Source organism: Eschrichtius robustus, chromosome 2 (genome assembly GCF_028021215.1).
Source record: "Eschrichtius robustus isolate mEscRob2 chromosome 2, mEscRob2.pri, whole genome shotgun sequence".
Taxonomy (NCBI): Eukaryota; Metazoa; Chordata; class Mammalia; order Artiodactyla; family Eschrichtiidae; genus Eschrichtius; species Eschrichtius robustus.
Window position 1 is genome coordinate 175,076,277 of NC_090825.1, and position 14,116 is coordinate 175,090,392.

At 59.6% G+C, this 14,116-nt stretch overlaps 2 protein-coding genes across 4 annotated transcripts; both read left to right on the forward strand.

Moving 5' to 3' along the window:
* The first annotated feature begins 3,533 nt into the window (after positions 1-3,533).
* DUS3L (dihydrouridine synthase 3 like) lies at positions 3,534-8,915 on the forward strand. 3 transcript variants are annotated; one of them, XM_068537180.1, is made up of 13 exons: positions 3,534-3,728; positions 4,762-5,050; positions 5,309-5,821; positions 6,196-6,237; positions 6,393-6,545; positions 6,715-6,879; positions 7,060-7,125; positions 7,206-7,316; positions 7,576-7,672; positions 7,832-7,907; positions 8,250-8,438; positions 8,514-8,642; positions 8,762-8,915. In XM_068537180.1, exons 1-13 carry the CDS (start codon positions 3,631-3,633, stop codon positions 8,832-8,834), a joined length of 2,001 nt encoding a protein of 666 aa, XP_068393281.1. In that variant the 5' UTR covers positions 3,534-3,630; the 3' UTR covers positions 8,835-8,915. The 3 variants fall into 3 exon arrangements, with proteins under 3 accessions (XP_068393281.1, XP_068393282.1, XP_068393283.1); XM_068537181.1 differs by having other exon boundaries at positions 6,763-6,879; XM_068537182.1 differs by lacking the exon at positions 6,393-6,545 and having other exon boundaries at positions 6,763-6,879.
* Positions 8,916-9,001: 86 nt separating this feature from the next.
* Positions 9,002-11,218, forward strand: PRR22 (proline rich 22). Its single transcript, XM_068537183.1, has 3 exons — positions 9,002-9,584; positions 9,676-9,738; positions 10,177-11,218. The coding sequence occupies exons 1-3, from the start codon at positions 9,227-9,229 to the stop codon at positions 11,175-11,177; spliced, it is 1,422 nt and encodes a 473-aa protein (XP_068393284.1). The 5' UTR covers positions 9,002-9,226; the 3' UTR covers positions 11,178-11,218.
* The last annotated feature ends 2,898 nt before the right edge of the window (positions 11,219-14,116 follow it).

Genomic DNA, 14,116 nt, shown 5'->3' on the forward strand with positions numbered 1-14,116 from the left:
CCACCCAGCAGGTCCTGCCCCCTTGCCTCAGTTTCCCTAGCTGTGACAAGATGCATTCACTCAACAAGTGTTCACTGAGCACCTACTCTGTGCCAGGCCCGGTGCTGCATGGTGGCAACACAGAGTGACTGGAGCAGACCTGACTCCCACCAGCCCTGGGCTCGTAGTTTAATGGGGAAGATCCTCAATGCATCCCTTTTCCAGAGAAGGAGAAGTTGAGAACAGAACGGTGAGTGGAATAAGCAAGGTGACTGGGTGCAGGGAATAGTGTTCCTGGGAGAGGGAACAGCATGTGCAAAGGCTGGGAGGTAAGACTGGCTCATGGGAGGTCTGGAATGAACTTGGTGCTTGAGTTTAGGGAGGGAGGAGGTGAAGAGGGATGAAGCTGGGGAAGGCAGCAGGGGCTGGATTATGCAGGAAACTTGGGGCTGTGGTACAGGGCTGGGGCAGTAGGGAGCCATGGAAGGACTGGGAGCCGGGGAGGGCCATGGTCAGATCTGTGTTTTAGAAAGAGCTGTGGGAGGCTGGACTGTTGGGGGCAGGATGGGAGATTGAGGCCTGGAAGGGGTGTTGGTGGGAGAGGGGATAGACTAGAGAGAGACCCTGGAAAGAAAGCAGGGAGGACATGGGGACTGACAGGCTGTTGGGAGAGAGACAGGCGGGGAGGCTGATGCCCAGGTCTCTGGCTAGGCGGTGGGGCAGCCCCTGGGCCAGGGACCTCTGCAGCCCGTGGATTCAGGTAGCGTTGGGATGAATACCTGTTCCCTCCACATAAGATCAGAGAGAGGAATAACGGAGTTAATACATGAAAAGACCTTAGAACAGAGCCTGGCATACAGTAAGTGCTCAAAATTGTCTAGCTACTGGTAAATGATTAATATTACACCATTATAATAACATAATAGATAATAACAATTAACAGGAATTCCCTGGCAGTCCAGTGGTCAGGACTTGGCGCTTTCACTGCTAGGGCCTCAGGTTCAATCCCTGGTTGGGAAACTAAGATTCCGCAAGCCGCGCAGTGCAGCCAAAAAAAAAAAAAAAAAGCAAGCAATTAATAGTGTGTCACTTATATTAATACCGTAGTTATTAATGGCCAGTCCACAGTCTCCCTTTCTCCCCCTCCCCACAGGAAGCGTTCCAGGATTGCCTTACACAGAGAAGGCAGGTCATCACAGGGCAGAGCCAGGGAGCCCTAGGAGGGTTCTCCTTGGAGGCTGAGGTTCAGAGGGGAGGCTCATTCCTGAGGTTGCCCTCTGTGGGCCTCAGTTTCCCCACCTGAACAACTGTCTCCCCAGAGTGGTCTGGGTGCCCATGGGATGATGTCAGGGAGACGATGGTAGATCCTCAGGAGGCAATGGGACGGGCACCTCAGGAAGAAGCGAGCTCTCGTCTCTGGAGGTGGGTAAGGGGGGCTGAGTCTCCCAAGGACCGCTGTGGTTGCTTCCAGAGTCCCCGACTCCACTGTTTTATTCCCAGATTGTCCTATAGAGGGCGGCCGAGGCCAGAGATGGAAGACAAGCTGCTCCGCACCCCCATTCCATTTTCTCCCAGGTCTCAGAAAAGCTGGTGCTGAGCCTGTTGTGGGCTCAGGCAAATCCCTTCCCTCCTCAGGCCTCAGTTTCTCCATCTGTCACTCAAGGAACACAGTCCCTGCCTCACTTCCTGCTCAGGGAAAGCTCTGTCAAGTTTAGCAGTGAAATGCAGGGGGGAGCTAAGGGATTGGTTATTCCCATTCTGCACTGTGTTCATGTAATTCAAGGCAAATAATAGTAATAAAGAAAAAAAAAGAAAAAAATTAAAAAAAATAATAAAGTAACAGTAACAACAGTAGTCATTAACATTTGTTGATTGTTATTTATTGAATCCTTACTTTCTAAAAGAGATATTTCTATCAGCCCCATTTTTCTGATGAGGAGACTGAGGCACAGAGAAGTTAAAGGACAAGGTTCTGGACTTTCCTGGTGGAGCAGTGGTTAGCAATCTGCCTGCCAATGCAGGGGACATGGGTTTGATGCCTGGTCCGGGAAGATCCCACATGCCGCGGAGCAACTAAGCCCGTGCGCCACAACTACTGAGCCTGCGCTCTAGCGCCCTCGAGCCACAACTACTGAGCCCACGTGCCACAACTACTGAAGCCCATGCGCCTAAAGCCCGTGCTCTGCAACAAGAGAAGCCACCGCAATGAGAAGCCTGTGCACCGCAATGAAGGGTAGCTCCCGCTCGCCACAACTAGAGAAAGCCCGCACGCAGCAAAGAAGACCCAACGCAGCCAAAAATAAATAAATTTTTAAAATAAATAAATAAATAAAATTTTAAAAAGAACAATGTTCCGGGACTTCCCTGGTGGTCCAGACTCCGAGCTCCCAATGCAGGGGGCCCAGGTTTGATCCCTGGTCAGGGAACTAGATCCTTCATACATGCTGCAACTAAGAAGGCTGCATGCCACAACTAAGAAGTCCATGCCACAACTAAAAGACCCGGCATGCCGCAACGAAGATCCCTCATGTGGCAACTAAGACCCGGCGCAGCCAAAAATAAGTAAATAAATATTAAAAAAAAAAAAGAAAGAAAGAAAGGACAATGTTCCCAGATGGTAAGTGGAAGTTCTGGGATTCGAAACTGGCAGGCTGAATCCAGAGCCCTGAGGTCCCTGTACTGCATCAAGGCTCTTTCAGCAACAGGGAGCTTTAGGAGGGTGCAACAGGGCATGGTGGGGACTGTGGAAAATGAGGACTAGATTCTGCCGTCCTTGGCTGTTTGCCCTCCCACTTCCCTCGGGGTAAAATCCCAAGTTCTCCCAAAGGCCCACAAGGCCCTGCAAGACCTACCCCCTTCACCTCCCTGCCCTCACCTCCTCCCTCCTTCCCCCTCCCTCACTCAGCAGCAACCACACAGGGCTCACTGTTTCTCCAACACACCAGGCACGGTCCTGCCTCAGGGCCTTTGCACTGGCTGTTCCCTCAAAGTGGAACACTTTTTCCTCCGATATCCCTATTTCTCTCCTTCACTTCTTTCGAAAATACTCAAATGTTACCTTCTCAGTGAAGAAGCTTTCCCTGACCATTCTATTAAGAACTGCAACCACCAAAAATGGCTTTCCCACTTCCCCTTCCCTGCTTCATTACTGTCCGACATACAGTATACCTTACTTATGTATTATGTTCATTGTCTTCACCACTCCTATCTCAGCTTTTAAAGGCAAGGATTTTTTGGTCTGTTTTATTCACTACTGTATCCCTGCCATCTAGGACAGCATCTAGCACACAGGCACTCGACGAGTTATTTGTTGAATGAATGCCCTAAATAAAAGTAGTAGTATTTAAACAATTAAAAACCCCATCAGGAAATCAAAACACTTCTGTGGGCCGATTGTGGGCCGCCGGGAAGCCAGTTTCAGAGCCCCAAGTGGGTTATTGAACATTTCCGGTTCCCGCAAAGGGCTCAGAGGTATATACGGGACCCGAGGCCCCACCCCCTGTTAGGCTCCGCCCAACTGCGTCGACGCGCATACAATGGCGTCACTTGGAGCGACCCGGGCATGCGCATTTCACCAGTAGACCGGGGACGACACACGCGCGACCCGGAAGGCCTTGCCGCAACACTCCAAAGCGGGCGTGAGGGGGGCCGATGGCGGAGGGAGCGGTGGAAGCCCCAGCAGAGAGTGGTGGTGGTGGCGACCCAGGAGCCATCGAGCCGGAACGGGGAGTAGCGTCCATTAAACTTCAGTGAGTCGCTGGGTCGGGGGAGCAGTTCACGGGGCCTTCCCGGCACCCGTAGCGCGGCCCGAGCGGCGCATGTCGGGAGCTGGGGCAGCGGCCCAGCGCGGGAAGCTCTCAGGCTCTTCTGTTTGGGCCCTTCCTCCGCTCGCAGGGTCAGCGAGCACCCGGGGTCGCGCACGTTGGGGACTGTCACATGTGCGAAAGCCACCGCGGTCCATGCTGGGGTGGGCGGGGTTTGAGGCGGAGGCCGCAGTGCGTGCTGGGGAGTGTAGTCCCAGCGTATGGCGGGACCAGCGCAAGTGCACCTCAGGCCAGCCGCAGTTACAGGCAGGGAATTGTGTCTGAAGTGAGTGCCAGGGGGCATGCTGGGGCTTGTAGGGCTGAAGGGCATGCTAGGAAATGTGACGGCTCTGGACCCGTTGTAAGGCACGCGGGAACATGTAGTTTCCTTTAGCCTAACATAGCCGGGGACGTTCACACCTCACACCTGTACTTCATCAGTCTGAGCACTGGGGACCCAGGAACAAAATACGTCCTCCCTGGGATTTCCCTGGTGGTCCAGTGGTAAAGAATCCGCCTTCCGATGTAGGGGACGCGGGCTCCATCCCTGGTGGAGGAACTAAGATCCCACTTGCTGGGGGGCAACTAAGCCCGCGCGCCACAACCACTGAGCTCGTGTGCTGCAAACTGCAGAGCCCATGCGCCCTGGAGTCCGCGCGACACAACTAGAGAGAGAGAAAACCCGCACGCCACAACTAGAGAGAAGCCTGCGCGCCACAATGAAGACCACGCGTGCAGAGACTAAGACCCGACGCAGCCAAAAAATAATAAAGAAAATAAACAAAATAGGTCCTCCCTGTGGCCTTGAGGTGCTTCTAGGCTGGCAACTGGCTAGTTCTAAGTAGTGAGCACCCCATCAGTAGAAGCATGTAAGCAGGGACAAGTGTTCTCAGTCTCTTTCCCCAGCGTTCATTGATTCTGAGCTCAGGGGAGGGACTTCTTCCACAAGCCCTCCTTTCCCCTGCCCCTCTGCTGGCAGATACCTAACCACCAAGGAGCACTTCCACGAATTCCTGGAAGCCAAAGGGCAGGAGAGGCCCAGCCAGGAAACCGAGGCTGGAGACCCTGCTGGCAATGACCTGGCTGAACCTGAGGCCAAGCGGATCCGGCTGGAGGATGGGCAGACGGAGGACAGGCAGACAGAGGAGGCTGTTGAGCCTCGGGAGCAGCCACAGGCTCAGAAGAGGGTCCGGGGTCAGAACAAGTGCCGGCCCCATGTGAAGCCCACCCACTATGACAAGAACAGGCTCTGCCCCTCCCTGGTCCAGGTGAGTGTCATTGTCACCAGAAAGTCCCAGAGGCCTTGAGTGTGAGCCTCTCTACCCCCCGTTCAATCTTCATGACGTTATGATGTAAGTATCGTTATTGTTCCCGTCTTCCAGGTGAAGAAACTGAGGCTTGGTGAGGTTACTGACTTGTCTGAGGACACACAGTCAGGAGGGGAGAGAGTTGAGGTTCAAACCCAGGCTGCCTGGCTGCCTCAGCGTCTCCCTGTCCTCCCTCATTGCCTCCCTGTTTCCCTGCAGGAATCCGCCGCTAAGTGTTTCTATGGCGACCGCTGCCGCTTCCTGCACGACGTGGGCCGCTACCTGGAGACCAAGCCAGCTGACCTGGGCCCCCACTGTGTGCTCTTTGAGACCTTCGGCAGGTGCCCTTATGGTGTGACTTGCCGCTTTGCCGGGGCCCATCTGGGGCCCGAGGGCCAGAATCTGGTGAAGGAGGGGTTGGTCCAGGCCCCGCCCGTCCGCAATGGCCTGGACAAGGTCCTGCAGCAGCAACTGCGAAAGCGCAAGATCCACTTCAAGCGTGCAGAGCAGGCACTGCGCCAGCTGAGCAAGGGCCAGCTGCCAGGCCCCACTCCCGAAGCCTCTGTCCCCGAGGTCATGGAGGCTGAGGGTGCCCCAGGGCAGGACAACTGTGACGCCCAGCAGGCCCCCCAGGGGCCGGGCACCGTTGCCCCTCCCAGTGGCCCTTTAAGGACCTGCGGGCCCCTGACAGATGAGGATGTAGTCAGGTTGCAGCCCTGTGAGAAGAAGCGGGTACGTGTCATGGGCTTCCTGCAGAGGACATTAGCAATGTTGGGGGCAGATAGAGCTGGACACTCACTCCCAGCTCTGGAGGGTCCGGGCTGTGGCAGAGGCGGGCAGTGGGAAAGGCTTCCTGGAAGAGAGGGCATTGGGACTGGGGTTTTGACGGTTGAGTAGAAGTCTCTAGTGGAGGAGAACATGGAGAAAAGAACATTCTTGGTGGAGCGATTGGTTGGCCTGTGCAGAGGCACGGAGGTGAAAGGGAGCCAGGCTGATTGGGGCAGGACAAAGCGTGTGGGGCAAAGACTGGGGATGCTTGAGGCTTGAGAGGCCTTGAAAGCCAGGTTGGAGTGTGGAGGTTCATTGTGCATTTTCTTTCCCATCAGCTGGACATCAGTGGCAAACTGTACCTTGCCCCCCTCACCACGGTAGGACCCACAGTGAGGTGGGCCGGGAGCTGGCAGTGTGGTCATCCCAGCAGTGCCCACTGCCTCCCCGCCCTGGGGGCTTGGGGCTTGGGCGGGTGTCTGGGGTCCCTGCCTGCTGTGCCCTCACATGCGAATCTGTCCCCTGCTGTCGCCAGTGCGGGAACCTGCCCTTCCGGCGGGTCTGTAAGCGCTTTGGGGCGGATGTGACGTGCGGGGAGATGGCTGTGTGCATCAACCTGCTGCAGGGCCAGACGTCTGAGTGGGCCCTGCTCAAACGCCACCCCTGCGAGGATGTCTTTGGTGTCCAGGTCGGTGCAGCCCCGAGTGAGGGAGGGAGGGAAGAGGGGCTCTCAGCTGCCATGTTTCAGAGCCAGGTTCAGGTCCGGGTTCTCCTGGCTCACCTCCCAGACCCCCTGCCTCAGCCACAGGCCAGGTGCCAGCCTGACGCACCTCCAGTAGCTGCTGGCCTTGGCACAGGGCCAGTCAGGGAGGGCCCCTCACCCACTGCCCGGCCACCCGCCACAGCTTGAGGGCGCCTTCCCAGACACCATGACCAAGTGTGCCGAGCTGCTAAACCGCACCATCGAGGTGGATTTCGTGGACATCAATGTCGGCTGCCCCATCGACCTCGTGTACAAGAAGGTACCAGCCGCTCAACCCTGGCGTCCCACGAAGGGCAGAATGTGGGTGGGCGGAGTCCCTGGGGAACCTGTGTGGGCCTCTGGGCCTCGCTTTCCCCATCTGTACAGTGAGGACAGCAGGGGAGTGTCGGGCCCAGCCAGGGTCTCGCGTTCCCAAGCCTGAGCCGCCCGTCTCTCCCAGGGCGGGGGCTGCGCCCTCATGAACCGCTCAGCCAAGTTCCAGCAGATCGTCCGCGGCATGAACCAGGTACAGCCCGAGACACCCTCCACTGCCGCCATCCCCCGCGGCCTGACCCCGCGCCCCACCAGCCACACCCGTCCCCACAGGTGCTGGACGTGCCGCTGACTGTGAAGCTCCGCACGGGTGTCCACGAGCGCGTGAATCTGGCCCACCGGCTGCTGCCCGAGTTGCGGGACTGGGGGGCCGCGCTGGTCACGGTGGGTCTCGGGGCACAGCGGGTGTTGGGACCCCCGAGGCGCATCCCTTTCTAACCATTCCTCCCTTCCTGCTCCTCCCTCCTGGTCTTTGGCTCTCCCTCCGTCTCTGTCTCCGTCTGTCTGTCGGTCTTTCTCTCTCTCTCTCTCTCAGTCTGTCTCTCCCGGGCTCTCTGGGTCTCTTTCTCTCTCTCTTTCTCTGTCTGATTCTCCGCCCCCCCCTGCCCCTCCCTCCCTCCCTACCTGGCTGCCTCTCCTCCAGCTCCACGGCCGCTCACGGGAGCAACGTTACACCAAGCTGGCCGACTGGCGGTACATCGAGCAGTGCGTGACAGCAGCCAGCCCCATGCCCCTTTTCGGTGGGTCCCCTGCCACCAGAGGCCACGCACCGGGGCCCACCCGTCACCTGGGCCCCCTCCTGCCCCGATGGGGAATGCTGCTGGGCTGACCAGAACTCCCGAAGCCCCGGCATCCCCGCCTGCACGCAGCTCCCTGAGGCCCCAGTCTCTGTTCCTCAGGAAACGGGGACATCTTGTCGTACGAGGACGCCAACCGCGCCATGCAGACTGGCGTCGCTGGGATCATGATCGCCCGGTAAGTGTGCCTGGGGTGGGGATACAAAGAACCAGCCGGGGCTGCCCCTGAGCGCCCAGCCTGCAGCTCGGGGAAGGTGAACGCGTCTGAGTTTGTCCCCAACGCCGGTGCCCCCAGCCCTCCTGCCTACCCCCTGCTCTGTTATTCCTCAGGCAGGGAGATGTCAGAGGTGGCTGCTTACGGGGACGGGGGAGACTGGAAATGTCTGTAGCTGTAGGCTCAGGGTTGTGGCTTGGAACCCTTGAGCTTTGAAGGTTGTGTGAGCATGGCCGGGAGGTTGGGGACCATGGGTTTAGGGGCTGGGGTTCCGCCACCAGCCTGCTGACCACCGCCCGCCCCCAGCGGCGCCCTGCTCAAGCCGTGGCTGTTCACGGAGATCAAGGAGCAGCGGCATTGGGACATCTCGTCGTCTGAGCGCCTGGACATCCTGCGGGACTTCGCACACTACGGCCTGGAGCACTGGGGCTCGGACACGCAGGGCGTGGAGAAGACGCGCCGCTTCCTCCTTGAGTGGCTCTCCTTCCTGTGCAGGTGGGATCAGGGTGGCGGGGCGGGGTGTCTTGGGGAGGCCTGGCCCAACCCCCTCCCCGGCGCCCCCGTCCGCAGGTACGTGCCCGTGGGCCTGCTGGAGCGGCTCCCGCAGAGGATCAACGAGCGGCCGCCCTACTACCTGGGCCGCGACTACCTGGAGACGCTCATGGCCAGCCAGAAGGCGGCCGACTGGATCCGCATCAGGTGCCCGGGAACCGCCGAGGCCCTGGGAGATAGGGCACCGGGGAGCCAGTGGGTGTGGGGCTAGCTGGGCTGGGGGCCGCCCCGCCCCAGGCCTGACCCTGCTCCCGTCCTCCTCACAGTGAGATGCTGCTGGGACCCGTGCCGCCCAATTTCGTCTTCCTGCCCAAGCACAAGGCCAATGCCTACAAGTAGCCGCAGGGGCGGGCGGGGGTGTCTGAGCGGCCAGCGGGCTTCCCAAGGAATGAGAAGGCAATAAATTTTATTCTTTTAAAACCCAGGCCCTTTTGTGACCCTGAGGCTGTCTCATGCCCCACCCACCATCCCCCCCAGCTTTCCCCCACCATCCCCATCCCCGCAGTTCCCTCCTTCCTCACTCATTCACCAGCCCCATGCTGGCCACTGCTGGTGCCCAAAGGCCTTGACCACAGACAAGCCCCCAGAGCTCATGAGATGGGGCCTTGGCCTGTGTGGGTGTGGATCAGGGCGGGCTGCCTGGAGGAAGGGGCCTCGGAGCTGTCAGGCAGGCATTGCTGGCAGAGGCGGAAGCCGGCAGACCGGGCCCAGTGTCCACCTTGCTCTCTGTGATGCCCATCTCTGGCTGCCTTGGTTTCCCCATCTGCCCCTGTCCGCCCCGCCCCCCCGCCACCATTACCCGGAACCCTGACCAGTGGGTGGGCTGCAGCCTGGAATCCGTTGCCTGGAGTAACTGGAGAAACAGAACTCCACAGGACTCTGAGCCTCTTCTCCGGGTGGGCCGCTTGTGCTCCCACCTACTGCCCTCCTGGCCTGCCCAGCCAGGCCCCCGCCTCCCCATGCAGCACCCCAAACCCTTCTACGCACCCGCCGCTCCCCAAGAAGGCTTCAGTCCCCGGAGCCTGGACGCCACCGAAGGGCCCGGCAGCCAGCCTGCTCCCGCCTGCACAGAGCCTCTTCCCACTGTGGGTACGAGGGTGGGGGGCACCCATCGGGGCAGGGACCAGGGCTCTGCCCGCCAGCCTCAGGACCCCACCCAGCTGCCTGTTTTTGTCCACAGGTTCCTCCAACATGTATCACCCCCCAGCCCTGGAGAAAGAGGTGTTTCCAGCTCCTCCAGCAGGTACCGGCCTCGCACCAACCCTTGATGACCGGGGTGTGGGCAGGGGCATCTTGCTCCCACCCCTGACCCTAGACGGCTCCCTCCTCCGAAGGCAAGGCCCGAGTCCCTGTTCGCCAAAGTGACCCCTGGACCAAGGTCTGTGTCCCTCATCCCCTAGATGAGGCCCTGAAGGCAAAGCCTATGTCTCTTGCTCCCCAAACAGGTCTCCCAAAGCCAGGCCTGTGTCCCCGGCCCCCCAGATGGGCCCCCAAAGCAAGGCCTGGGGCCCCTGACCTCTAGAGAGGTCCCCAAAGGCAAAGCCTATGTCCCTGTTCCCCAAATGGACCCCAAAGTTGGTCCGTGTTCTCCATGTCCCAGACGTGCCCCATGGTTTGGACCCCATCCACCCCAGGTGGGTCCCAGAACTGCCCCTCTCAGGGCCGCCCTCCCTGGCCACAGGTTTCCAGATGGCGCCCTGCGGGTGCTTCTTTGACCCCCGCGTCTACCGAATTGAGTGGACCACCTCCGACTTCGGCCAGTCGTCCCTGTACAACCTGGCCGCCGGGGGCCCCGCCTCGCCGGGCACCTACTTCCTGGAGGCCCAGCACTGCCTCAAGGCCCCGGTGCCGCCCCCGCCACCTCCACTGTTCACCCACTACCAGCCGCCCCCCGCGGGGCCCCGGTACCTCATGCCCTGCTTCCCGCCCGAGGGGCCCGGGGCTGAGGCCCCGGGCTTCGTGGGGGACGGAGGGCCCCCCGCCTTCGCAGAGCTGCCCCCTCCCTTGATCAAGCAAGGCCTGGCGCCCCCGCTGCCCCTCAAGGAGAGCAAGCTGCCCCCGCTGCTCATCACGCTGCCCCGTGGCGCGTATGGCCCTCTCAAGGGCCGCCTGACCCAGCTGGATGGGCCCGGCGAGCCCTTGACCTTCCCCTTCAAGGAGCCGCCCCCCGGCGCTGGGCCCGGCCCGCTGTACCCACCGGGCCCCACCGAGCCCAAGGCGGCCCCGCTGGGGGCAGGCGAGGCCAGGACCCCTGAGGTGGCCAGGGCCTTCATGCCGCCCAAGAAGGTGATGCTCGAGGACGCGATGGAGCTCTTTGACTGCCTGCCGAGTGGCGCCGAGACTGCCGGGGCCCCGTGCAAGCCCCTTGGGCCCGCCCTGCCCGACAGCGGGGGCGGCGGGGACGACTCGTCCAGCGACATCCGCTCGCTGCACCTGCCCGACGAGCTGCTGTCCGTCGACTACAGCGTGCCCGAGATCCTGGATACCGTGTCCGACGTGGACTACTTTTTCAACTTCAAGGCGCTGGACGAGGAGCCACCGCCCAGCCCGGGGGGGCCCCCCACCGCCAAGCCCTCCGGCAAGAGGAAGGCCGGCAACTCGACTGCCAGGAAGGGGAGGCAGGGCAGCAAGGGCAAGCAGGCTGCGGTCCCTACCAGCGCCACCCCCTTGAGGCCCAGGTAGGACCTGGGAGCCACCCCCCATTAAAGCGGATTTGAGCTGTTTGCGCAGTGTCCGGTCGGTGGCATTCGGGGGCCGTGGGCTGTCCCCTCGCCCGCCCTGTCGTCCAGCGGGCCCCGGGCCACGTGGTGATGCCCCTCGGGACCCTGGCGCCTTTCAGGTGCCGGGCTTCCAGAGTAGAGTCGGGGAGCCCTAGACTTGGGGTTCGGGACAATCCCTCATCATCTCCTAGCCCCAGAAAATCCAAGTCAGCCGGCAGGGATGGGGGGCTGCTGGGAGGTGGGATTTCACCTCCATGTTTGATGGGGAAAGTCAGGTCTGCCCAGAGATGGGCGGGAACTTGCCTGGAGACACAGCAGCAAGCGGGGTGGGGGCTGGGGAGAGGCCTGCGGGCTGGGCTCGGCCTCAGCCCAGCTGGAGGGGCAGGTGTCGCCGATGGTGAATGGGAAGGCCCCCGCTCATGTGCACGCGGAGAGCTGGGGGGCCTGGGGTGCAGAGGCAAGTGCTGGGTGGAGGTCTGAGAGTGGGGGCAGGGCAGGCATGTGGGAGACGGTGTCCACCTGGCACACGGGTGGCCCAAACCGGCATGCACGTGATGGGGCGTGCAGAGTGCACCTGCAGCCCAGCTGAGGGCCAGAGGCCAGGGTGGGCGTGCCCGTCCCAGGATGGGCATCCAGCCAGGCCCTGGGTGCTGCATCCCCGCATCCGCATCGGGCCCAGCCACACCTGGGTTCTGCTTCCCAGGGGGCGGGCAGAGGGCGGGGTGGGGCGGTTTGGGAGCTTCAGTGCTCACACCTGTTCCCTCCGGCCCCAGCTCCTCCCTTTCCAGTCCACGAAGCTCCCTTCCCCCCGTATCCTGGGCCAGGCTCGCGTCTACCTTTCCCTCCCCCCCCCCCCCCCCCCCCCCCCCCCCCCCCCGTATCCTGGGCCAGGCTCGCGTCTGCCTTTCGCTTCTGGAGAGCCCGGGGCAGCTGCTGGCCGCACCCTCACCTGAAATACTCAAGGTGACTCTGAAGGGGGTGAGTCGGTTTCCCAGTGACATGTAAGGAGGTAAGGAGAGATGGAGCTCCCCTTCCCTGCCAGAGGAAGGACCCTCCTGCCCCAGGCCCTGGGCTGGGTCACGGGGACTTCCCTGCTGGTCTCTGCTGGGGAACCCCGGGGGCTTGAGTAGGATCCAGGAGGTGGCTGGGTTTGGGCAGTGGGTCTTGGCTGCTGGCACCACGCCTTGAGCCTACAGGTTCCAGGGCTCAGGGAGACAGAGGTGACCAGCCAGTCTGGGCTGTACCGGGATCATCGCCTGTCTGTGTTGTGAACAGGATGCAGGCCTGGAGGAACCAGGAGCTCCCTTCCCTCACTTCCCTCTGAGCCCGCTGTGCCTGCAGCCGTGCTAGGGGTATTTTCGAGACAAATATGAAGTGCCCCCAAGAAGGGAAGGCCCCGGCAAACGAGGCGGATGCGATAGGATGGGCTTGGTTTTCTTTAAGATTAATGCAGGCCAAGGGTCGTGAAACGAGTGTCACCTGACAGCCTAACCCGTCCCCTCCAGAGAGGCGTGGAAGGTGGGCCAGGCAGCCCTGGAGGTGGGGGTGAGGTGACTGGCCACTGCAGTGGGTGTGGGAGTGGAGGTTTTTAACGACTGGGTGGAGACCGTACTGGGCAAATTTTTTTTTTTTTTTTTTGGCCGAGCCACTTGCGGAATCGTAGTTCCCGAGCAGGGATTGAACCCAGGCCCCAGGAGTGAAAGCACAGAGTCCTACCACGGGACCGCCAGGGAATTCCCTGTATTGGGCAGTTTAAATGACTGTGGGATGTGTTCTTTTAACCTAAGAGTGATCAGAAAAGTTATTGAGAAAGTTTTCACTAGAATGAGACAGCTGTCCCGTGCCACCTGGGGTTTGAATGAAGTGTGGGAGAGGGAAGCTCTGAACAGATGGGTAGACTGATCAAACGTACATACACACGTATGTGTACATGGTATGCACGCCTATATGTGTATTCACATGTGCATATACATATCTGTACACATGCATATATGTGTGTACACATGTGCATGGGCATGCATGTTATCTACACATATGTAAGCACAATGAGCTTATGCATATACACATGCACACATGTGTATGTGTACACATACACGTGCTCCTATGTGACATATACACATCACCCACATGCATACACACGTGTACATGAACGTGTATTATAGACATATGCATACACGTATGTAGATTGCAGATATACACGGGCATGTATGTACACATTATCCACACATAGGCAATATGCATGTACATGTATACACACAGGCACATACATGCACATTATCTACACACGTGTGCATGTGTATGCCTTATGTATCTACATGTTATATACATGTATGTATACATATCTCTGCACATATGTATACACATGCATGTGTGCTCATCATCTGTATACATATGTATGCATAACACAGGTACATGTAAAATATGTGCTATGCTTCCATATTTTATTCGTGGACATCACGAAACACACCTACACGTGTTCGTCTGTGTATATGTCAGGGCTTATCAGCAGAGGTGGACCCACCCCCTGTCCCCGTCTTCTGCAGCCCCCGCCCTTTTCCTTGGGTCTTGTGTTTCTCTAACAGAACACGTCAAGTGTCCGATGCATCTCGGGGGCTTGCCGACTGATGATCCCACCACATGCCTGTGCGGGCTCGTTTCACCAAAAGCTCCTGTTCGCTGGGACTTGGGCTAACCACCTTCTCACTGTTAACAACCCACGTAGGTGCCGTAGTTCAAAGGGACTCTGGTGCCAGAATGTTGAGGGAAGCAGGTGGGTGTAGAAAAACCACAAAACATGAGTGATACCCACTGCCACCGGCTATTTTACCGAACACTTTATTTCAAGACAACTCTGCCCCCTCCCTGCCACCCTGCCACCCCACCTCCACCCCCCGGGCATGC